At 42.0% G+C, this 26,184-nt stretch overlaps 1 protein-coding gene across 2 annotated transcripts in view; it reads left to right on the top strand.

Moving 5' to 3' along the window:
* The first annotated feature begins 397 nt into the window (after nucleotides 1–397).
* Nucleotides 398–26,184, top strand: part of LOC149317105 (cytidine monophosphate-N-acetylneuraminic acid hydroxylase-like) — a 38,689-nt gene continuing 12,902 nt past the window's right edge. Inside the window, exons 1-5 of one of the 2 annotated variants that reach the window (XM_089518824.1) lie at nucleotides 398–488; nucleotides 17,469–17,672; nucleotides 19,021–19,112; nucleotides 20,983–21,092; nucleotides 25,805–25,995. In XM_089518824.1, the coding sequence (XP_089374950.1) occupies nucleotides 451–488; nucleotides 17,469–17,672; nucleotides 19,021–19,112; nucleotides 20,983–21,092; nucleotides 25,805–25,995 (635 nt within the window). In that variant the 5' untranslated portion in view covers nucleotides 398–450. Of the gene's footprint in view, nucleotides 489–17,468; nucleotides 17,673–19,020; nucleotides 19,274–20,982; nucleotides 21,093–25,804; nucleotides 25,996–26,184 lie in introns of those variants that run through there. The other variant, XM_089518825.1, reaches the window with a different exon arrangement.

The following is a 26,184-nucleotide window of genomic DNA, read 5'->3' as shown; positions in this document are numbered from 1 at the left end:
TGTCTTGGTCCTGCCTCTGAAAAGCCTGACGGAAATCTTTGAACATTCCTGCCCTCCCTTGTTCCCCTCTCTTTCAAAGTGTCCCTTTATTGGTTAATTTGAACAGGCTATTCATTATTACAATTTTGCCCCATTGGTCTGATCCTCTCTCCCGCCTTTAATTTTGCTGTTGTTTAAAACACCCTTCTTTCTAGCATACCCTTCCTCTATCTTTCAGCTTGGAACATCCACACCCCGCCATCTGGCCCTCATGAGATAAAGGGTTTCTTATCAGCTCCTGGGCACTGTAAGCAGACATTGCTCCAAATACACATTTCTGCAAAAGAAAAAGATAGCTTCCACTTCCCAAAATTAAAAAATTAAAAATCCTGCCATGGCAGCAAGAAAAGCTTTTCCTCTTGATGCCAGCTTTAGTCTGAGTGTGGAAGAAGGCTCCCACCTTACTTCAAAATGCAAGTTTGTGCAATAAGAAGAACAAAGCAGAAAAGGTGGGATATAAATAATAATAATAACAATAATAATAATAATAATAATTATTATTATTATTATTATTATTATTATTATTATTATTATTATTATTATATAAAATACAGTCTGCAAAATGGAAATTCCAAAAAATGCAAAGCAGTTTTTCTTTGAATAACGAAACATCCATGGGGCTTTGAAATCTGTTACTGGTGGTCAAGGGATTTTGTATGACCACAGGGAGGGTTCGCACTTCACCCCAAAATGAATATCTCCATGAAAAATGGACTCTCTGTTGGGTGGAACACACAGCTCAGTTGAAAGTTCTTTAGTCATCAATCCTGGTTTCTTGAGAGACCTCCCATTTTTCTTCCTCACTGGAACTGTTTGAAATTGTGCATTCAGTATCTCCCTTTTAAGGAACTTCCATCCATCCTGAACTCTCTTCTCTTTTAGTATTCCTAACCATGGGATCACCCCCAGTATTTCTCTAAGTTTACTGAAATCAGCTCTCCTAAAGTCTATAATGTGTGTCTGACTATGCCTGGCTTCTCCTTTCCATTGTATAACAAACTCCAGGAGAACATGGTCACTTCTACCTAATGATCCCACCACTTGCACCCCATTAAACAAGTCATCCTTGTTGGTTAGGATCAGATCTAAAATAGCTGACCCCCTTGTTGCCTCTTCCACTTTTTGGACAATGAAATTTTCTGAGTTTGAATTCCAGCAAATATCAGGATAGTTCAAGTCATAGAATCATAGAATCATAGAGTTGGAAGAGACCGCTAGGACCATCCAGTCCAACCCCATGCCATGCAGGAAATCTAAATCAAAGCATCCTCGACAGATGGCCATCCAGCCTCTGTTTGAAGACCTCTAAGGAAGGAGACTCCACCACACTCCGAGGGAGTTTGTTCCACTGTTGAACAGCCCTTACTATCAGGAAGTTCCTCCTAATGTTGAGGTGGAATCTCTTTTCCTGCAGCTTGCATCCATTGTTCTGTGTTGTAGTCTCTGGAGCAGCAGAAAACAAGCTCGCTCCCTCCTCAACATGACATCCCTTCAAATATTTAAACAGGGCTATCATGTCACCTCTTAACCTTCTCTTCTCCAGGCTACACATCCCCAGCTCCCTAAGTCTTTCCTCATAGGGCATGGTTTCCAGACCCTTCACCATTTTAGTCACCCTCCTTTGGACACGCTCCAGTTTCTCAATGTCCTTTTTGAATTGTGGTGCCCAGAACTGGACACAATATTCCAGGTGGGGCCTGATCAGAGCAGAATAGAGTGGGACTATTACTTCCCTTGATGTAGACACTATACTTCTATTGATGCAGTCTAGAATCACATTGGCCTCTTTCTGAGTGTGTAGTCATCTGTTCTAGAAAGGCGTCATCCAGTTCCTCCGTCTGACTTGGGGGCCTGTAGTAGACTCCCACCATAACGTCCTTGTTGTTTCCCTCCCCTTTTTTATCCAGATGCTCTCCACCTGGCTTCCAGTATGGATGTACTGGATCTCTTCACTGGTGTAAATGTCCCTGACATATAAGGCTATTCCTCCTCCTTTCCTGTTTGGCCTATTTCTCTTAAAAGTTTATACCCCTCTCTTTCTACATTCCAGTTCTGAGACTCATCCCACCAGGTTTCAGTGATGCCTATTATATCATATTTGCTTTGTTGTACTAGGAGTTCGAGTTCATCTTGCTTATTTCCCATGCTCCGTGCATTAGTATAGACAGACATCGCAGGCCATGGTTCCTCTTTACTTGCTGCCTGTGCAAGTTTTTTTGCCTCCCACTGTTAGGTCCCTGAACTATTTGTGTTATTTCCTCTATGTCAGTGTGACTCTTTTCTCCAGCCCTTTTGACTTCCTTAATATTGTGTCCCTCCCCCACGAAACTCCGTTTAAAGCCCTCCTGATCAAATTCTTGAGACTGTTGGCAAAAACATTTCTTCCAACTGGCGTGAGATGCAATCCGTCTGTTGCAAGAAGTCTCTCCTCATGGAATCGCAGGCCATGATCGAAGAATCCAAATCGTTCTCAGTGGCACCATCTGCAGAGCCAGTTGTTTACATATGCTATTTTCCTCTCCCTTCCTGGACTATGTCCTTCAACTGGCAGAAGAGACGAGATGACAACTGGTGCATCCATTTCTTTCAGCTTCTTACCAAGAGCCTCGTAATCCCTTTTGATGTTTTGAAGGCTGTGTCTTGAAGTGTCATTAGTTCCCACATGGACCAAAAGGAAGGGGTATTGGTCAGTAGGCTTGACCAGTCTTGTCAGCCTCTCTGTCACATCACGGATCTTTGCGCCTGGAAGACAACACACCTCTCGAGACATCTTGTCAGGCCTACAAATCACTGCTTCTGTACCCCTCAGCCAGGAGTCCCCCACTACGACCACACGCCTCCTCCGAGGCTTAGCAGCGACTATTCCCTCGGGTGGGACTCTCAGGCTCCCCTGCTCTGTCCCTGAAGTCTGTCCATGCTGCTCTTCCTCATCCTCCTTGATAAGGGAAAGAGCTTCAAATTGATTATCTAACTGCCCACCTAGCCTGCACTCAAGCTGTCAGACCTCTCAGATGATTGTGAGAGGAAAGAATTGAAAAGAATCAAGGAGCTCTTCTCTGCTGAAAACAGCCCTCTGCAATTTTTGGTCTTTTCTGTCAGAGTGAGAAGAATTAACATCTTTGTTCCATATCATTTGAAATGACTCCAGATAGAGTGTGAAAACAATATCACACTACACTGCTATAGTGCTATTATTCCATTTTATCAGCTATGTCTGCCTCCTGTGGAATCCTGCAGTTTAGGTAGGGGCATTTTGAATTCTCAGCCAGAGAATTCTTAGGCCTCATTAAACTACAAACCCCAGAATTCCACAGGAGGCAGCCATAGCTGTTAAAAGTGGAAACTAGCATACTAATGGTGTAGTGTGATCTTGTCCGGAGTCTCTCTGTAGTGGCTGCAATTTATGATAGCAGTGTCCATCTCTCCTCTCCCCTTTTTCCTTCCTTTGTATTTTGCTTTCTTTTGAGGAGATTTGGAGGTGTTGTAATTTTGTATCAGTCTTCTTCCCTCATTTCATTGGCTATAAACAGCCTGACGGATCATGATTCAAAGCATTCTCACAGTATAGGCTTCATTGGAAGGTAAATTACATTAAATATGTGTAGCTGAAAATTTCTTTTTTAAAAAGAACAAAAGCAAATACATGTAGCTCTCACCTGGATTTGTACCACTCCATCTAATTATGGGACATGTAGTTTCCCTCCACCCAGCCGTTTTTCATTTAGGGATTTGGGATCACTCTGCATGCAGAGCTACAAAAGAAAAGGAAAAAACTCAATGGGTGCCAAATGAAGGTCCCACCCCCAGTACATTTTATGTTCTAGCGTTGCTGCAATAGCTCTATAGAGTAGGAACTATAAAGTTATTTACACTAGCATTGTCCATTACTAGTTAACATGTACTCTCATAGACAGCCAGTTTTTCTTCAGCCACACCTGTGAATGTTGCATGTTTTAATTGGCTGATACATATTTGTAGTCATACCCCATGGCTATATCTTGTGCTTTGAATGTTCCCCTTTGTGGTTTCCAACTCCTGCTGACATTGACACAGTGAGCATTATCAAAATAAATGCTTCCTGAGCCAGACATCTAGATAATATTTGGTAGCATTCTCTAAACTTGACCATTTTTGAACTTGTTAAAATTCTGCACTTTCTTGTACATTTTTTGTACATTTGTCATTTACACATTCATGTTCGATCATCCTGTGTTATTATCTGTGTGAAAGGATAAAACTTAATAATTTTTTGTTGCTGAGAATTTAACATCATTTTTCTCATTTACTTCTTGATACATCATGGAAAAAAGGTAAGATTAAAATATTATTGTTCTGTAACATATATTAATATTAAGACATGAGGCAAGAGGAAATTATTTTGTGTGTTTGTTTCCATGATTAGATGATTTGGGGTTAGGAATAAATAACTTTTAAAAACTTGATTTCTACAGAAATCTAAGGTGTGATCACTTCAAACCAATCACAGTTATAAACTGGAAATAAAGCTAAAAGTGGTGGTGGTGAGGGGCAAGGGAATAAAAAGCCCTGCCTTTTGCGGCATTCAATATTAAAAGTATTGCTGAGATTTTTAAAATATCAGCATTGTTAGTAGCTCACATAGCCAAAGTATTTAAAACAAGTCAGCAGTGTTTGTTAGCTTTTTCTTTGTGTGTGCCCTTTTTGCATATACAACATGGGATAGAGGGTCGTGTCAACTTTTACATAAAATGCGACGTGTGGGTAAGGGCAGTGGAATTGCCCCTTCCCCACTGCATGATACTCTGCCATGTACAGTGCTTTTTCCAGCTTGACTCAGGCACCAAAGGGAAGTAAGCTGTGCAGAAAATGGACTGAGAGGCAACAGACGATGGCAAGGGAAGTTGGCAGAGAGATCAGGATGCCTCCTGTATGCACAGAGCTTTTGCTCAGTCATATACTCTGAATTATCTTTAAAGTAGAAGCACACACAACACTAACTTTTCACAGTGCAGTGCACACAATATCCAGTGAGTGTCAAGTGCAATGTATGTGTGCTATGTAACACATTGAATGCTATGTGAAGCTCTGTAAAACTCCTTGGGACCATGTCTGGTTAGCAGTGGATCCCGTATTGTTCAGAATATATATTTCCTGTATGTTATCTTCCATGAGTAAGACCCAGGAATATTTTCTTTTGAAAAAAGATGCTGTGTACAAATATTTAGGCATATCTACATATTTGACCATGCATATACATGTGTATATCCCTGAAGGTTACTTGAATCATGATCATATGTTCTGTAATTTAATAGGAGGTCAGGCTATTTTCTAGCTAGCAAATAATCCACCCATGCATCCATCAGTTTAGTGCTATAAAAATCTTGTAGCTCTCCATAAGTCACAAAACATGACATGCTCCAGGTCAGTTCATACACTATGCACTGTAGTCTATATAAATAACTGTATAAAATTATATAACATTGTAAAACTATATAATAATATATCTATATAACAACTGTATAACAGTAAATTGTAACTAGTGCTGTCATTATACTTTTACCGAAACCAATTCTAAAGGCTGGAAAACCCTGGAGTATGTTTTTATTGCCAAAGAGGGCTTCAAGAGCAGGGTGTAGCGATGAAAATTCAAATGCTACTTTATTTGATTTAGTCCTACATAAGGACACTGTGAGCTAGTGTAGTTTAGTAGTTTGAGTGTGGGACTCTGACTCTGGAGACCAAGATTTGATTCCTACCTCAGCCATGAAATCCAATAGGTAATTACATGTTCTTAGCCTCCGGAGAAGGCAATAGCAAACTTCCTCTGAACAATTCTTTTCAAGAAAACCCCATGATAGTGTCAGCTTAGGGTTCCCATAAATCAGAAACAGCTTGAAGTCACACAACGATAACAACAAATGATACTTTACCTAATTTAGTCTGGCATAATAATTCTGTAGCCATAAATTATGAATGGGTTTGGCCCAACACCTTTTGCTGCAAAAGACAAAGGACTGGACCATGGTCCCTTCTAGTCCATCTACAGAATATGAGTGCCCTGGCAGATAAAACTTACTTTAATACTGCCAGTAGGGTCCTTATGAGATCTGAGAGCAGCAGGCAACATTAGGGGATGCAGGTTAAATAGTGCAGTATTTTCAGCTCTGTCCTCCAAGATTTGACAGAAGCCAGATGATTCAGGAGAAATTGTGAGATATAGATTTTTCTAAGTACCAAAGTACCAAATCAAATTAATCAAGACAAAACAAGTGAAGCAGCAATTTCCAATTTATTAGTTACAATCTTGCAAGAAGGGGTGTCTCAGGCAAGTAGGCACACCGTCTGAGGTTTTACACAGTATTTATAAGACATTTTCTGTTATAATATTTCTATCTCATTTTTTTATTGGCCAGATCTAGACATGTGATCAATTTTAAGACCACCTTCCCAAGTATGTAAAAACTCCACCCATAACATATCTCATCATACGTCTCATGACCATTTAAATTAGTCATTATAGATTCATAGGTGTGTTCTAATATTCATCACTCCCTATTACGCAGGGTCAGTTAGAAATTTTTGTGAACTTTAAGTCACCCTTTTATAAAAAAAGTATTCTTGGCAATTAGTGAGAATACAACTCCCATATCTCTTGATTTATTTCTCCCTTGTAACATTGTCCTTGATTTACAGGTGCAGTCAAAAGTTTTTTCCTTTGAAGCGTCTTTGTCTAATTTAACTGCTATATTTGTAATGCAAGTCTATTTCATTATTTATATATAATTTCATTATATATATATATATATATATATATATATATATCAGAACACTTAGCCATTTTGATCATCTGAATAGAGCCAAAAAAAATACTATTTAAAATAACTGTCCAGCATATTTTATAAGTTTAGCTTGTTTATTATCAAAGATATAAATCCCCTTTATTCTTGTAAAACAATATATTTAATAAATAACAGTGTTATAAAAAGATTATCTAAACTTTCTTTTATTAACCTATATATTTTTATAAAATTCCCTTTCAGTTAAAGGCCTCAGCTGACCTTTACTCAATCCTATTAGAACAGATATATTGATTATAATAGTATACATGTATATATGTGGTTCCATATTATCTATATATGTAATCTAATTATAGCATATGTTTATATAGTCTTATATGATTTCTACTTTATTCATATGTTTCTTATTAAATCCTATGTGTTTGATTCAAATCCATTTCTCTCAGAAATATTTGTGGGGTTGTATGCTTTCCTCCAGCATTTGCTACTTTAGGTGCTTGCCTCACTTTGCCTATTGGTAGATTCAACTCTTTGAAAGATTCATTTCCAGAAACAAAGATCAGGAACTGCCTGTTTTGCTAGCTAGTGAATCAAAGAAATACAAGTCAACACGAAAATATAAGTTTAAATTATTCAAATAACAAGCTGAGAAAATTAAACAATATTTCAAATGAGGAATGGGTATGTAATGTGAGATGCCTTTTGCTTACATGCCTATGGGGTGATGTGCAGAGGAGTGCAAAAGACAATGTGTTCATTTCAGCAATAAGGAAGACCATATCCAGTAAAAAGTCTATATAATTTACTGGCCTTTCCAATAAACAATCTATAATCCAGCTACCACCAGACATTGGCAAACAACAGTTTAGACAGTTTAGAGCAGGGGTAGACAACCTTTTTGAGCTGGGGGCCGGGTTGCTGTCCCTCAGACAACTGGGGGGCCGAAGCCGGGGAGGTGGAGCTTCCACCCCGGGGGCGGGGCCGCGTGCCGGGGGTGGGGCCTCCACCCTCCGGGGGCGGAGCTTCCACCCAGGGGCGGAGGTCCCACCCCAGGGGCGGAGCTTCCACCCCCGGGGTCGGAACTTCCACCCCAGGGGCGGAGCTTCCACCCCCAGGGGTCAGGCCATCTCCTCTTTGCCGGCCCCTGACGGGGCCCCAGGCCCTGTCAGAGGCCGGGAAAGAGCCGGCGGGAACCACCAGCACTGGAGGCCTCCCCGTCTTTGCGGCCCCTGACGCCAGAGGCCCGTCGCCGCCGCAGGAGCCCTCCTGAAGGGCCCAGCGATGGCAACTGGCGTCCGAGGGGCCCGCTGCCGCCGTCGGAACCCTCCTGGAGGGCCCCTGCGATGGCAGCTGGCCTCCCAGTGGCCCGCTGCTGCCGCCGGAACCCTCCTGGAGGACCCCAGCGAAGGCAACTGGCCTCCAAGGGGCCCCCTGCCGCCGTCCGAGCCGTCCTGGAGGGCCCCAGTGACGGCAAAGGGCCACCCAGGGGCCCCCTGCCGTCGCCTGAGCCCTCCTGGAGGGCCCCAGCGACGGCAAAGGGCCACCCAGAGGCCCCCTGCCGTCGCCGGAGCCCTCCTGGAGGGCCCCAGCAACAGCAGCGGGCCTCCTAGAGGCCCGCCGCTGCTACCGCGGCGGCCACCGGTTGCAGCTTTTCGCCACTCTGGGCACTGCCATTTTGGGTGGCAAAATGGCGGCGAAGTCTCGCGCGACCTCCCCCGAGGTCGCGTGAGAGTTTGCCGCCATTTTGGGCGAAAAAAGGGCAGTGCCCATAGCGACCTCTGGGGCTATGGGCACCACCATTTTTCGCCCCAAATGGCGGCGAACTCTCACGCGACCTTGCCGCCATTTTGCCGCCCAAAATGGCGGCGCCCAGAGCGGCAAAAAGCCACAACGGGCGGCTGCTGCGGTGGCGGCAGCGGCGGCAACAGCAGCCAGGGGCCATTCGCCAGGCCTCCGCGGGCCGCATCCGGCCCGCGGGCCGGAGGTTGCCAACCCCTGGTTTAGAGGAAAGGAGGGAAGCAATATATACAGATGGTCTTTGGATTGGTTTGAAAAATAAATACTGGCTTGACTTCCGGGTTGAAGATGGGTCCACTAGTGACTCTGTGCTGGGGACCTGTGCTGGATGTGGCGATAGCCAGTTGATACGTGATAGCAAGAGGAGGCCCTGCAGCAGCCAGCAACAGCAGCAGCTCTGAGGCATCCCAAGCCTGGAAGCCTTTAAAAGCAAGCTTCAGCCAGTGTTGCCAACAAGCCTCAAAGATAACTCCCCAAACGTTTGGCCAAAACTCACCAAATCCCCCCCCCCCCCCATATCTCACCAAATACTTATTTCAACTCTCAAAATTACCATTAAATCCAATCACCAAAATCACACCAAAGGCTCTGAAAAGTACCCATTTTGGTGTGAAAGTCACCAGATTGGCAACAGCTCCTTTCCAGGGTCCCTGGGCATGGCAGAGGAGGCCCTGCAGCAGCCAGCAACATCAGCATCTCTGATCGCAGTGTTGCCATCTGGTGACTTTCACACAAAAATGGGGATTTTAAAGAGCTTTTGGTGTGATTTTGGTGTCTGGCTCTATTTCAGTGCAGATTTGGAGACTTTAGCACATTTCAGCTCCAGCCTGAGTGAGGCTGGCTACAGAGCAACCAATCCTTTGGAGTGTCACACACTAACAGTTTTCAGCCAATCAGAGAGAGGACTGGAGAGGGGTCACCACCCTCAGAAAAAGCTCTCTCTCTCTTTCTCTCTCAGCCCCTGACTCCCTCTGAGAGCCAGGCTACAGAGCAACCAATCCTGTTGGGAGTCACACTAACAGCCAATGAGAGAGAGGACAGTGGTCACCCCTGCCCTCAGGAAAAGCTCAGCCAACTCTCCTGGCTTAGTGCTAGGGAATCCTGGGAATTGTAGTTTGTTGTGGCACCAGAGCTCTTTCTGATAGAGAAGGCTCAATGTCTCACAAAACTACAGTTCCCAGGGTTCCCTAGCACTGAGCCAGGGCTGGGCAGCTAAAGCAGTCTTGAACTGGATTATTTCTGCAGTGTGGCTTGGACCCAACTCAGGCTGCATCTTCACTCCAGAGACAATCTAGTTTCATACCGTTTTAACTGCCATGGCCCAGTGCTATGAAATAATGGGAATTGTAGTTTGTTGTCACACCAGAGTTTGCTGAGAGAGAAGGTTAAATGTCTCAAAAACTAGAATTCCCAGGATTGTATAGCACTGAGCCAGGGCAGTTAAAGGGGTGTCAAACTAGATTATTTCTGCAATGCGGTTGCAGCCGAACATGTTTCTATTTGGCACAAAGGTTCCTGGACCCCCTTCATGTCAAAATAAATATCTTAAAAGTATTAGAAGGACTGAAAGATTCTTTGGTTGGTTTTAATGGTAATTTAGAGAGTTGAAATAAGTTACAATTATTTTTATTCAATTGGGGTTACATTTATTTGCAAAAGATCCACCATATTAACATTAAGGGAATTTTCTGGGAATTTTGACTGAATATTTGGTGTGATATGGGGGGATTCGGTGTGTTTTGGTCAAACATGCGGGGAAATATCTTCGAGGCTTGTTGGCAACATTGTCTCTGAGGCATCCGAAGCCTAGGAGCCTTTAACAGCAACCTCCAGCTCCTTTCCCAAGGTCCCTGTGTAGCAGAGGAGGCCCTGCAGCAGCCAGCAACAAGAGCAGCTCTGAGGCATTCCAAGCCTGGGAGCCTTTAAAAGCAAGATTCTGCAGTGTTGCCAATCTGGTGACTTTCACACCAAAATGGGTACTTTTCAGAGCCTTTGGTGTGATTTTGGTGATTGGTTTTAATGGTAATTTTGAGAGTTGAAATAAGTATTTGGTGAGATATGGGGGGGGGGGAATTTGGTGAGTTTTGGCCAAACGTTTGGGGAATTATCTTCGAGGCTTGTTGGCAACACTGAGCTTCAGCTACTTTCCTAGGGTCCCTGGGAGTGGTAGAGGAGGCCCTGCAGCAGCCAGCATCATCAGCATCTCTGAGGCATCCCAAGCCTGGGAGCCTTTAAAAGCAAGCTTCAGCTCCTTTCCCAGGGTCCCTGGGCGTGGTAGAGGAGGCTCTGTAGCAGCCAGCAACATCAGCATCTCTGAGTAATCCCAAGCCTAGGAGCCTTTAACAGCAAGCTTCAGCTCCTTTCCCAAGGTCCCTGGTGTAGCAGAGGAGGCCCTGCAGCAGCCAGGAACATCAGCATGTCTGAGGCATGGCATCCCAAGCCTGGGAGCCTTTAAAAGCAAGCTTCAGCTCCTTTCCCAGGGTCCCTGGGCGTGGTAGAGGAGGCCCTGTAGCAGCCAGCAACATCAGCATCTCTGAGGCATCCCAAGCCTAGGAGCCTTTAACAGCAAGCTTCAGCTCCTTTCCCAAGGTCCCTGGTGTAGCAGAGGAAGCCCTGCAGCAGCCAGCAACATCAGCATCTCTGAGTAATCCCAAGCCTAGGAGCCTTTAACAGCAAACTCCAGCTCCTTTCCCAAGGTCCCTGGTGTAGCAGAGGAGGCCCTGCAGCAGCCAGCAACATCAGTATCTCTGAGTAATCCCAAGCCTAGGAGCCTTTAACAGCAAGCTCCAGCTCCTTTCCCAAGGTCCCTGGTGTAGCAGAGGAGGCCCTGCAGCAGCCAGCAACATCAGCATCTCTGAGTAATCCCAAGCCTAGGAGCCTTTAACAGCAAGCTTCAGCTCCTTTCCCAAGATCCCTGGTGTAGCAGAGGAAGCCCTGCAGCAGCCAGCAACATCAGCATCTCTGAGTAATCCCAAGCCTAGGAGCCTTTAACAGCAAGCTCCAGCTCCTTTCCCAGGGTCCCTGGTGTAGCGGGCGAAGGGTCCCCGCAGCAGCCAGCAACAGCAGCAGCTCTGAAGCATCCCAAAACTGGGAGCCTTTAAAAGCAAGCTTCAGCTCCTTTCCCAGGGTCCCTGGGAGTGGTAGAGGAGGCCCTGTAGCAGCCAATAACAGCAGCATCTCTGAGGCATCCCAAGCCTAGGAGCCTTTAACAGCAAGCTCTAGCTCCTTTCCCAGGGTCCCTGGTGTAGCAGAGGAGGCCCTGCAGCAGCCAGCAACAGCAGCAGCTCTGAGGTGTCCCACGCCTAGGAGCCTTTAAAAGCAAGCTCCAGAACTTCCGGGGGAGGAGGCAAGCAAATAGCAGTGCAGAGTACAAGCTCATCCCACTCTGCTTGTCCACCAGCAGCTCACCTCAACAAAGGACCTTCAGGGACTAAATTGAGGTTTACTCCACCAGATAAGGTGAAGTATTGTGGGGGCCCGTCACAGGTTGAAGAACCCTTATAATAAACATTCTGAAGATTTGGGGGGGCGAAAGGGGTGAAGAAACCGCAGGGCAGCCAGTTCCGCTGGCGGTAAATGAAAGGCACCAGCTTGCCAGATATCCTTAAAACAATTCAACAAAGAAAAGAAATTTATACTTTGGGATATATAACAGAATAAATATAAAATATAATTATAAAAACGGAGAGAAAGCAACTTCACAACTTCACAGCTTGAGGACTTGGAGATAGATTACAGCTGTAAGACTGAAGGAGGAGAGAGAAAAGAAAGAGATGCAAGGAGGAAAAGAAAACGGCATACAGCACAAAATTAAGATCACATACACAGCCTAACCCTCAACGGATAACTAGTACTAGAGGAGGATCGATAGAATCAAAACAAACAGACATAAACATCATAATATTACAAGAATCGAGGCAATTTAAAAAAGATTTTAAGAAAGAAATTAGAAGAGATGAGGGGGGAATTCAAAGACAATAGAGAAGAAATAAGAGCTGACTTACAGAAGGAAATGAAAGGTCTCTCTAAAAAGATAGATAAACTGACTAACGAAATGACAGGAATAAACACAGAAATAGAAGAGCTATCAACCAAAACAAAAGAGTTAGAAAGTAGAACAGAATTGATCATAAGAGAACAGCAGATAGAAAATCAGAATGCCTTTTTACAAGATAGCAGATATAGAGACAGCTGCATTAAGTTGAGTGATGGAGATCCAAAAGGAACAATTAATAGAAAGGATGGTTCCAATACTGGCACAATATATGCATATGCCAGATGAAATGATAGATTTACAGATAGAAAATTTTTTCAGAATTAATTCCAAGATAGCTAAAGAAAGGAAAATTCCTAGAGACATTGCTATATGCTTCACAAATGTAAGAATTAGAGACAAAATATGTCAACAAAGCTATGAACACATTTTGATGACAGACGACAAAGAGGTTGAAATTTTTAAAAACATATTCCCCCAAACTTTGAAAAAAAAGACAAAAATATAAATTTCTCACAGAAATATTACAAAAAAATGATATAAGATACAGATGGGAAAGAGTAGTGACAGTTATGTATAATCAGAGAAAATTCAAAATAGCATAGACAAAGCCAAGGATTTTCTCAGAAATTGTATGCTCAAGCCTGTGCTATGTTATGAATACAAAATTGGATAAAACTTGATGCAAGAAATGTATTAGATTTAGAAGCAGTAAAGCTAAAACATGGCTGGCATGCATATTTAGCATATAGCAAAGACAAGAGTGACAGAGAGTTTAAAAACCACACGCTAAGAAAATCATTGATGTAAAATTGGAATCTAATTAAGGGTATGATAAACAATGGGATTCCATTACGGATCTCAGCACAGGAGGCGCAACGATATAATAGAGAAAACTGGATTGATTACAAGGACTTATTGATAAAGAATCACAGGGAAAGTTTAGAATAAGATCTAGAGAAGAGCTGGAAGTGATAGGTAAGAAAGTGAGTTGGTTAGAATATTACCAGATTAAATCTAAGTTTAAGGAGGATATGATGAAAGAAAAATTTGAGATACAACAGAATCCTATGGATAAAATTATTTGGGATAATGATAGAGGTAAAGTATCAAAAATATATAAATTACTGTTACAAAGAGAATTAGAAACAGAGATAATAACTGATGCAATGGTGAAATGGGCACAAGAATTTGGTCATATTATTTTATTTGAGAATTGGGAGAAGGCTTGGGAACAATCAAATAAATTTACAACTGCACAAGATCTTAAAGAAAATTATTTTTAAAAGTTGTTAATCAATGTTATTACACACCTTTAAGAATAGCCAAAATTTATAATTTACAGAATAAAAGCTGTTGGAAGTGCCAAACAGAAATTGGGTCATACCACCACGTTTGGTGGTCTTGCCCTGAAATTAAAAAAAATTGGGTTAAAGTACACAAGGAAGTGGAACAAATTTTGGGCATAAAAGGTGACAAGTGTTATTGCCACTAAGACATGGGTGAAACAGGGAAGACTGAGAAGAGTTCATGATCCCTCTGCATTCAAGCTAACAAAAGGATTTGTCTTTGCATTCAACTTTCTTAACTTCCTTATTTACACTGAAGAACCAAGGAAACTTACTAGCTGATGGGGACGTTTTACTTCCAGCATTGACACTTCAGTGATTGAAATAGTTAGTAAATCAATTCCAAATGTAAACAGATTTAAAAATAGAAGAAAGTATCCCCCTCCTTTATTTTCATAGAATCATAGAGTTGGAAGAGACAACAGTCCACCCTCCCTGCCATGCAAGAACTCTCAGTGAAAGCATACCCGACAGATGGCCATCCAGCCTCTTTTTAAAACTTCTAAGCAATTATAAATTGTACTAAGAAAGGACAATACATAGAAATTAAAACATTGCAAATTTAGAAACTTAGAGCCCCAATTAATTTAATTTGGAAACAGTTTGCTGTAAAGAAAAGGTTAAATCCACTAAAGTGTGGGAAAGATTTTATTGTGAAGTCGAAGGCTTTCATGGCCGGCATCCATAGTTTTTCAGAGATGCCAGCCACAGATGCTGGCGAAACGTCAGGAAGAAAATCTTCTAGAACATGGCCACACAGCCTGAAACCCCACAAAAAACTGAAGATTTTATTGTTTATTTTATCATTCATCCTCCCTGATGAAGGTTAAGATATCACTATGAGTTGGCTGAGGAAGTAAATGAAGGAGGAGATTACTTTCCAGTTCATATAAATTAACCTGATGAAGGTGGAAAGTAACAGGAATATCTGCTGGTGAACAGGACTAACTATAACAAAAATAAAATTCTTATTTTCTAACTTTTGAGAGGTGGACAGCTCTCAAAATGTTTTCAAATACAGAATCAAAGACAAAACTGCACCAATCAGTTAAGTCGACTGATTTGAATAAACTGATCCTAGAGGAATTATGGTCCAAAACACACAGCATAAAAAAGAAATCCAGTTTGAGACCACTTTAACTGCCCTGGCTCAATGCTAGGGGATCCTGGGTACTGTAGTTTTGTGGGATATTTAGTCTTCATTGTCAGAGAGCTCTGGTGCAACAATAAACTACTGTTTCCAGATTCCCTAGCACTGAACTGGGGCAGTTCAAGTGGTTTCTAGATGGATTATTTCTGCTTTGTGTTTTAGACCTCAAGACAGATGAGACTACAGATGAAATAGAGAATCTTGATTTAAAGGTAAATTGAAAAATGGGGTTTAAAAACCTCTTGAAGGTAGAGAATAAGGATGATGTTAAGCAGATAAAAAATGTCCAATCCAGATGACTTTGGAATTTGCTGGGACAGAAGGAACCAATATTGGATGGAAATGTGAAGCAACAGTACTCCTAATGGAAAAGTGGAGATTGATCTGATAAATGGAAGTATTGTGAAAGAGAAGTAGGTAGAAAAGATTTTAAGAAAACCTGTTGAGACAGAAGGATTAACATTGGATGGAAGAACAAATAACAGGAGAATCCCATGAAAAGTAATGCTTTTTATTATAGAGAAGTGGTGATCAATCTGAAGAGTTGATGAAGTCCAAAAGGGGAGCAGTCTAACAAGGGAGAATACAGAGGAAAAGATCTACTGTTTAAAATTTCTGAGATAATAAATCTACTGCAAGACTTCAGGTTGAGGTGTAATTATACTCACCTTATGAAAAAGTTGGAATATGAAAAGAGAGCTTATGTGAAATTTAAACCATTTTCACTGCCAGAAGAATGATTGGATGCTACATGGTTTTGTAATAATAAGTATGGTGTTTGGAAACTTTAGTCAAAAACTGAAATGTGGAAAGTAATCTTATATGAAATTTAAATAATTGTAACTGTTAGAATGTTGGTTGAAGCTTGTATGGTTCTGGAATAATAAGTACTGTTTTTTGAGATTCTTCCGTTCTGAAGTAAGATTTGTAAATGAAGAATTTTGAGAAAAGGGAGAGGGATGAGGAGGAGGAAAGTGGAATAATGTGATTTTAGTAAGATCGATAAATTAACTGATTAAATTTGAATGGAATTAGCCAGGAAATTATTCAGGAGGAAATGGCAATTTTAGAACTTTGAAGAAAAGTATCATTAAATAAATCCGGGCACAATACAAGGTGTTGGTTATAACCTATAAAGCCCTAAATGGCTTGGGCCCAGGGTACTTGGAGGACTGCCTCTCCCCATATAATCCGCCCCGGACACTCAGGTCATCTGGGAAGAGTTTATTGAGGATCCCTTCTACAAGATATAGGTCAACCTCTCAAAGGGCATTTTCCATCTTGGCCCCTGGAATCTGGAACACCCTCCCTGAGGAGCTCCACACCGCCACCTCCCTGGATCTCTTTAAAAAGAGACTGAAGACCTTTTTGTTTCATCGAGCCTTTCCTGATGTTCCGTGATATGTGTGCCCCCCCCCCCCCCATATGATTAACATCTTCGAGTATATTGCTGGCTTGGTTTAATGTTGATTTTATGTATACTGTGCACTGTTTTGTAAGTTTTAATTATCTATTGCAATTTTTATCTTGTATTGTATCGTTATTGCAATTGTTGTACACTGCTGTGATCGAATGGAATAGCGGTATATAAATAAATTTTATTATTATTATTATTATTATTATTATTATTATTATTATTAAAATGTACAGTTGACACTCCACATTTGTGGCTTTGACTTTTGCAGCTTTGATCATTCATGGATTTGATTACTATGTTCTCTGTAGGAATTTCTAGGTCCTTCAGTGTGACTCTATGGCCAACATACACCAAAAGTTGTGCTGGAGGACCTAGAGATTCCTAGCTCCTTCACTTGGTAAAGTGGGTCCTCCAGTGCAATTCAGTGGTCAACTCCCAGCAGATGTTGACCAGACAGTTGTGCTGGAAGACCTTGAGATTCCTAGAGGTGTTCTCTCAAGTTAAAAAATGTGTTTTCTTGTTTGCAGTATTTCCACTTTCACAGAGGTCTTGTGCCACTGTAGAAATAAATTGTATAGATATATTTAAAGGAAGTAGAATAATTTTATAATTACAACCATCTTACAAGCTTGTAAACTGGAACTCACTTATCCCCCTCCCTTTTGATATTGTATTTGTTTGTGTATTTTGTTAGTAGGAGCATAGTTGATAGATGTGGTTCTGATATATGTCTTTTTGTAGCTTTATATGTTGTTTTCCATATTAAAATGTAGGTGTTAATAAAAATATTTTTAAAATAAATACTGGTTTCTAGGGACAGTTTATTCTAGGGACAGGGATTCTGAAGCTGTTTTCTGGTATGAAGAGCCATTTCTCCACATCTAGGCTCCTGTCTCATATTTCTTCTCCTCCTCCTCTTCCTCCTTCATGCTTTGGTTTCAAACAGTGAAGGTCAGACAAGCAAAATACTACTGTCTCTCACACCGTTGGAGGGAGCTGCTCTCAAGGAAGGAATAAATTTCGTAAGGAACAAAACAGATGGAAAGAGTTACATCTTGTACAAGGATGCAGACAGTGTGCGAGCATGCAAGAACATGTGCAAGCACCAAGGAGGGGTGTTTATTGCAGATATTGAAGATCTATCAGGAAAGTATGGCTCAATTTATGCCCCATTCCACCCTTTCCCCCCTTTATTTTCCCATCTGCAGTAGCTGTACTGTAATAAATGAGACAAGCATGGAAGTGAGTAAGAAGGTAGACAGACAAATATTGGGTAATCTGTTCAGAGGTGGGGGCTTATGCTTCTTGGTTAAATCTGAACTTTTATCCAATTATGGGTCTGAAGGCTTGAGGCCAGTCTTGGTAGTGAGAAGTCACAGCAGGATGAAGGACAGTTGCTTGTCCTGAAGTTCATGAAGAAAACAAAACCACTCTTTACCAAGAACCTTCTCAGAGTGTTGATAAAGGGGTCTTCACTGCCATGACTGATTTTAAAATGTCCCACTTTTTCTCTCCTCCTCCCATTAGGTCCTCAGCTTACTTCCATTGGTGCAAAGGGCGTTCAAAGTGCAGAAGTAGTTTGAACTCAGTTAAGGTGCGTTACAGACCGCCCAAAACAGGTGGTCTGCCACCGCCGTCATTGCAACGCGGAGGAGCCCCAGCGTCCAAACCGCGCGGGTCCTCTGCGCTGCAAATAAGAAGCGCCAAAATGGCGCTTCTCTTTGCAGCATGCTTATGACGTCGTGAGGTGCCAATGGTGCACTCACGGCGTCCTAAGTGGTGTGTGACATGCAAACGCAACGCGTCCACTACATCAAGATGGCGGCACCCGTGTGGAACAGGCACCGCCATTTTGTACGGACTCAGTCCGTATTAGGGTTAGGGGCGTCAGGAAGTGACACCCCTTTCTAACCCTAGTACGCGCGGAGCACTTACTTTATGCCCGTGCAGAATGGGCCATAATCAGAGGGTGGCTGAGTGGGGAGGGAGAAATCTCTCCATTCCCTGTAGACTCAGGCAAAAGCAAACTGTGGCAGCCTCTCCTGGATTGTGTATTCCTCCTTATTTCAAACATCTTGATCACATTCTGCTCTTGCTTGGTCACATGTGTTCTTGTTTCATCTGTGAAATATTGGAGTTTTGCCCAATCTAGAGCTCGGTAAAATCACTACCTGGTGAAGATGGGAAAGGAAGCCTAATGTTTACTTAAAATCTCAATTTTAAGATCTTCCCAATGCTGCCTATTGGACTTTCTTTTTCCAGAACAGCTTAACACTTTGTGCATGCCCCGTGCTCTAAACTTCCCTTATATCCATCTGCCCAGCATTCTTATTTAAATTCTCTTTTCAGAAACAGTGTCCAATCTTGCATGGCTTTTTTTCTCTTAGCACAGTGGTATTCAGGTTGACTGGCTAACTTTGTAATACTAAATTCTGCTCTAAAAATTCGCATTCAAAAACTAGTTTGGTTCATGTTGTGTCTGTTCTCTTATAACCTAGATGTGTACGTTGCACTAAGCATAACTGGAGGCTGGATGTGAGCACAATGAAATACGTTAACCCTCCAGACAGCTTCAATCAAGATGAACTAGGTAAAATGATAAATCCTAAATCCACAAAACAGCGATACCTTTATTCAGTCAACCAAAATGCACAAAATACAAGAGGCAAGCTTTTGAAACTCCGCTGGCATCTTCATCAGGCAAAGGTGTTAAAAAGGTGCTAAAAATGCAGAAGAAAAAAAGTCTCCTAGGTAAAATGATGTCTGTTATAGATTTTTAAAAGGTATTAATTGATAGAAGTGCCTTTCTTATTGGTTCTTGCTCTCATTTCATGAAACGTAGGATGCTTCCAAAAGAGGCTTTAATTGGAATGCGGGCAGAAAGGCCATACATGTTCTATTTGCAATGAGTATAAATGAAGGAGGAGGAAAGAGGGGGAAGGACGAGGTGGGGATGGAATGAAGATGCGGATGAGAGTGTGGCAAGAGACTGTTAATATGGTGTTGTTTGAGCATTTGTTTCTTATAAAGGAACAGACGCACAGAATAATCCTTCCATGATTTTCCACTATTTCTTCTGCTGTTTGCCTAACAACAACAACACACACACACAGAAGAAGGAAGGAAGAAAGAAATAAAATCCATTAAGAGAGGACATGGCAGAGAGAGTGCAAAGTGGGACTGCAATGTGTCACAAGAAAAGAAGAGAGGAGGTTTCTTAACAGGCCATAAAAAGGCTATAAAAAGCAGACCTTGAAGAAACTACCGTGTATGCACAGTTACATGGAAAATCAGGGAAGCACATGAATGACAATTCCTAAAGGATAACATACATAAAATCCTTTTGACACATATATTTTGTCATACTAATAATTAAAAAACACATGTAGGGGTGTAAATGATATGCAAATCAGCAAAAGAAAAAGTGTGGTAGAGAATCATACTCCACAAAATGGATCACAATATCAAACATTTAAAGGAAGACTGTTCTCCATCATAAAAAAATTATATCCTTTTCAGTTGCTATAGCTAGATTAATCATTGCCAGAAACTGGAAAACAGGTCATCTGTCCATGGATCAATGGTGAACAAAGTTCTGGGAAGGATGGTTAATAGAGAAGCTTGCTGATGATGCCAGGAGAACCTCTGAGGCAAGGAACTGAAACCAGTTCAAGGAAAAGTGGTTACCTCTTATAGAATATGTTAACTCCAATTCTCATGCTCATGTTCCACCACAGCACCACAGGAGATTTTGGTCTGGGGCTTTGAATGAGACCTCAGTTTTGTAAATCTGTATTTTAGCTCACATTTTTAAAGTAAAATGGTGATGTAATTGTGTTTTACCTTTTGTAAACAATAAATGCTAAATTTAAAAATAAAATAAAGAAAGACTGTTGTTGATCCAAACTTCACACACAAGGTGTCATTCATGGGTTAAAAATACAAATCTGGTTCATTCAAGCAATCTTTTAAAGTACTTTTTATTAAATATATTATACTATATCCAGTAGTGTCCACACCATGTGTATCACAAGTTTAAACATGGTAAAACATAAATGTCATCACACCTTCACCATGTATTGTAAATACTAGTAGATAAAAACCAAAGCTAAACAGCATGTTTAAATGACAAACACAACAAATAATTAATATTCAACTATCAAATGCTACACCGTTAGGTAAAACATATTTACATCACAACCACAATTAAAATAATGTGAACAGTAGCCAGGCAGTTCTAACAAGAAGCACTTTTCATTAGTTTCCATTTCTTTGCTCTCATCTAATCCAATATCCGCATCAGATATTGCTTCAGAAGTAGGGCAACCTCATGTGCAAATGAATTATATAGGAGCATTTTGAGCAACTGGGTCACAATTTAACTCAGCTGATGAAGCTTTGCCTTATTCAAAAATACAATAATAGTGGTTATTTGCTTACTGTTCCCCTTTGCCTTCTAGTTGTTGAGACAGACACAGATAATGGATTGGTGGTAGTGGAACTACATCCCCCAAATCCATGGGATTCAGACCCCAGGCAGCCAGAAGAGTTGGCTTATGGAGAGGTACAGGTAAAGAAAAGTCAGCATCTTTTGTCAACATGGCTTTGGTATAAAGTCTCTATCCTAATGCCAAGATTGTGGACATTCTGTTTAGGAATAAAATGTGAGAAAGTACATTTTAAAAACATACCAAAAATGCTCTATACTGTATTTACTTAGTACTCAGAATGGGAAGAAATTAGTTGGGATGCTTTGGGTACAAACTGGTTCACACAAAGTAGAGTTTTATGCCTATTGAGAATGGCTAACATAATCTAGCTGTCCAAACAGGACAATTCATTCTCCTCTCTCCTTCATTCCATTTTCTCAGTTACTGTTCATTTGATGTGTGCCAAGCATACTCAACCTTCAGTGTGGTGAGTTTTTGTGGGGATGCTCTCATTGACTTTAAAAGGAGCTGCTTGTTGTGAATTTCTATAACATATTAACTAGAATCCTGTGGGCTAGTCCTAACTAGAGTAGACCTATTGAATCAACTATTGAATGATGAGTCAATATCATTGATTCCACAACTATACTCTAGTTATGCAACACCCAGACAAGAGACAGAGAGGCCCACGGAGACTATAGGGAGGAAAAAGCTGCTGTTTCTGCTGCTGCCTTGGACCTCTGCTTCCTTAGTGGACTTTTCTTTTATATAGGGCAAAGGTGTGTCCTTTTACCTGACAGAGATGCAAGCTTATTAGTTACAAGCATTCCTGCTTTTATTATCTGCCTATCTGTGTGTTTGACTGTTTTTAATAGCCACTGTCCTGTTTGTTAAATAAAGGAAGGGTGTATTTTCCCAAGATGGCAGGGGATACAAAGGTTCAGGGAGCAGCCATTGGAGCCATTAAGAGCAGGGGGCAATACCGGGGGGGGGGGGTGTCAATTAAAATTACCAAGGAAGAGCACAAGAGAGAGCTTGTTGTCCCCAAACTGTCTTCCAGTCCAAATAGCCTTGGTGTCCCCCCTGCTGAATGCCAGGTCAGTGAATGGAAAACAGCTGTCATTCAGGAACTAATCCTGGATGAACAACCTGACTGGGCATCTATTACAGAGACTTGATTGTATTAAGTGTGTGTGTTGGGGGGGGGGGGTAATCTCTCTCAGATTTGTCCACCAGGATTCTCTGTTCAGCAGCAGGCAAGAGCTGGTGGGAGGGGAGCTGGAGTTGCAGGGGTCCCTTCCCCTGACCAGCTGTCCTTTCATACAATTTACTGGTTTTGAGTGGGGTTATTTAAAGGTGGGTAGTTGGGACAGAATAGGGATTCTGTTGGTGTACTGCCCACCCTGCTGCTCAACAGCCTCCCTTCCTGAGCTAGCTGGGGTGGTCTTAGGGTTGGTGTTGGAGTCTCCTTGTCTAGTAGTACTTGCACTGGTAATCTCTCGGTTAGATTTCTGCAATGCGCTTTACTTGGGGCTACCCTTGTACCAAATTCGGAAGCTTCAGTTGGTTCAAAATGCAGCAGCCAGGTTAATGGCAACTTCACATAAGGCATTCACTGCCGCGGCCCCAAGATTATGGAATGACCTACCAGAAGAGATCCATCTCATTACTACCTTAGAGGCCTTTAAGAAGGCACGCAAAACGGATTTCTTCCGGCGGGCTTATCCACTGAATTGCATATAAAAAGGGTTATGACGACAGTTCTTCCTTGACTCCGATTGTTGGTTAATGGACGAATTGTAATTTTTAGAGAACTAATAGGAATTCTTGGTAAATTCTGTGTTAGTATTTTATTGTCGTATTGATTGTAAATTGTACTAAGTGTCTTTTAAGGTTGTAATCCCGCCTCAATCCATGGGAGAGGCAGGAGATATAAATAAACTATATTATTATTATTATTAGTAGTAGTAGTAGTAGTGCTGGGGGACTTCAACATCCATGTTGATACTGCCCTTTTAGGAGTGGCTCAGGACTTCATGGCCTCCATGACAGCCGGTCTGTCCCAAGTGGTATCTGGCTCTACACATGTTGCTGGGGAGGCTCTGTACCCTGTTTTCTGTTCTGGGTGGGGTGATGATGATCTTGGTGTGGAGGAACTTACTACAGTTCCAGTCTCATGGACAGATCATTATCTGAGTCTATATTTAGACTCACAGGGACTCAGAACCTCTGCAGGGATGGGTTTGCCACAGAAGGCTGATGAATCTGGATGGATTCCTGATAGCTTTGGAGATTTTCCTGTCACCTTGTCAGGCGATTCTGTTCAAGCTCTGGCCCACTTTTGATATGGGGAAATGGCCATGGCAGTGGGCACAATTGCTCCTGAGCGCCCCCTCTTACGGAGTGGAGCCAAACTAGCCCCTGGTTCTCCAGGGAATTGATGGTGATGAAGCAAGTGAGACAGAGACCAGAGTGATGTTGGTGGAAGACCCAAAGTGAATCTGACCGAACATGGGCTAGAGCCTGTTTGAAGGCCTACTCTGTGTCAATGCGGACAGCAAAGGAATTATTTTTGCGTCTGCATGGAGCCGTCCAGAAGAGCTGTTCTGAGTAGTCAGGGTTTTTTTTTTTTTTTTTTTTTTTTGCACACTCACCCTCTAGTAGAAAACCCAGACCACTCGGCAGCCCACTGCGAATAATTTGCATGGCACTTTGTGTATAAAGTCGCTTAGATCCTCATAGAAGCATAGAATCATAGCATAATAGAGTTGGAAGAGAACACAATGGCCATCCAGTCCAACCCCCTGCCATGCAGGAAATCTGAATCAAAGCATCCCTGACAGATGGCCATCCAGCCTCTGTTTAAAGACCTCCAAGGAAGGAGACTCCACTACACTCCGAGGGAGTGTGTTCCATTGTCAGACAGCCCTTACTGCCAGGAAGTTCCTCCTAATGTTGAGGTGGAATCTCTTTTCCTGTAGTTTGCATCCATTGTTCTGGGTGCTAGTCCCTAGAGCAGCAGAAAACAAGCTTGCTCCCTCCTCAATATGACATCCCTTCAAATATTTAAACAGGGCTGTTATATCACCTCTTAAACTTCTCTTCTCCAGGCTGAATATCCCCAGCTCCCTAAGTAGTTCCTCATAGGGCATGGTTTCCAGATCCTTCACCATTTTAGTCACTCTCCTTTGGACATGCTCCAGTTTCTCAATGTCCTTTTTAAATTGTGGTGCCCAAAACTGGACACAATATTCCAGGTGGGGCCTGACCATAGCAGAATATAGTGGCACTATTACTTCTCTTGATCTAAATACTACACTTTTATTGAGGCAGCCTAAAATTGCATTGGCCTTTATAGCTGCCGCATCAAACTGTTGACTCATGTTCAACTTGTGGTCTACTTGGACTCCTAGATCCCTTTCACATGTAGTCTCGTTCAGCCAGGTGTCCCCCATCCTATATCTGTGCATTTTATTTTTCCGCCCTAAGTGCAGTATCTTACATTTCTCCATGTTGAATTTCCTTTTGTTAGCTTTGGCCCAGCTTTCTAATTGATTCAGGTCATTTTGAATTTTGATCCTGTCCTCTGGGGTGTTAGCTACTCCTCCTAATTTGGTGTCATCTGCAAATTTGATAAGTATGCCCCCAATTTTGTCCTCCAAGTTATTGATAAAGATGTTGAATAGCACTGGGCCCAGGACAGAGCCTGGGGGTTGGACTGGATGGCCCTTGCAGTCTCTTCCAACTCTACGATTCTATGATTCTATGACCTTGAGGATTTAACTGAGTTTGAATTCCAGAAAATATCAGGATAGTTGAAGTCACCCATCACTACTACTTCTCTCCTTTCTGAGTGTGTAGTTATCTGTTCTAGAAAGGCGTCATCCAGTTCCTCCATCTGACTGGGGGGGTCTGTAGTAGAATTCCACCATAACATCCTTGTTGTTTCCCTGCCCTTTAATTTTTATCTAGATGCTCTCCACCTAGCTGCCAGTATTAATGTCCTGGATCTCTTCACTGGTGTAAATATCTCTTACATATAGTGCTATTCCTCCTCCTTTCCTGTTTGGCCTATTTCTCTTAAAAAGGTTATACCCCTCTATTTCTACATCCCACTTATGAGACTCATCCCACCAAGTTTCAGTGATGCCTATTATATCATATTTGCTTTGTTGTACTAGGAGTTTGAGTTCATCTTGCTTATTTCCTATGCTCTGTGCATTAGTGTAGAGATATCACAGACCATGGGTCCCCCTTACTTGCTGCCTGTGCACGGACCACTGTTGGGTCCTTGCACTATTTGTCTTGTTTCTTCTATGTCAGTTTGACTATTTTCTCCAGCCCTTTTGTCTTCCTTAATATTGTCTCTTTCCTCCACGAAACTCAGTTTAAAGCCCTCCTGATCAAATTCTTGAGACTGTTGGCAAAAACATTTCTTCCAACTGGCGTGAACATGCATATATGCACTTGTGGGAATTTAAAAAAAAAACACAGTCAGACATAAACCAATACAGCAAGCATGTACACACAGCAGATACAGCCATTTGCATTATGTGGCTACATAATGGGGGTATTGTGTTGCTTTCCAAACTGATTTCAGTTTGGCTTAAAACAGGGCTATGTGGCAGTAAAGTGGTCAAACTAGGATAGGGATATTATGCAGTGGAGCTGGGGTACAGCCTGTGTAGATTCAGCATAAGGAAGAATCAGTTTAGTTAAGATCAGGTGGCGATCTATCGATTGCCTCCTACTGATTCTTTATGATGATGCCTTGTTACCTCTAAGTTTTCAGGTGCAGTGTTAGACAACACAAATCGGCCTGAATCTTGGGTTGTTGTTTTTCTGTTGCTAGGTAACTTATTTAACTCATGCATGTATGGAGCTTGTACTTGGAGAAAAAATATTTATATTTGATCCATGGCTAACTGGTCCAGCCTTTGCACGTGGCTGGTGGCTACTTCATGAACCACCCTGCGATTGGATGGAAAGGCTTTGTCGTGCAGATCTCATCTACATCAGCCACATGCATTCTGATCATCTCAGGTACATCTGTGCACATGATAAAATTAAGAACAATGGCTTATGCCAAGAGCAAAAGGCAGATGTGATGGCCATGGTAAATGTTCCAGAATCCATATTAGGGCAATACTATATCTTTTTAGACAAACCAAAAATGTTGTGTGCAAATTTCTAAGGGTTTTTAGACTCATCAGGCTAGATGATAAAGTAGGG

This window comes from Sceloporus occidentalis, unplaced genomic scaffold (genome assembly GCF_023333645.1).
Source record: "Sceloporus occidentalis isolate IW3139 unplaced genomic scaffold, rSceOcc1.0.p SCAF_3, whole genome shotgun sequence".
NCBI classification, from domain to species: Eukaryota; Metazoa; Chordata; class Lepidosauria; order Squamata; family Phrynosomatidae; genus Sceloporus; species Sceloporus occidentalis.
The sequence above is the reverse complement of the archived record's forward strand: the minus strand, read 5'-3'. Positions and strand labels throughout refer to the sequence as shown.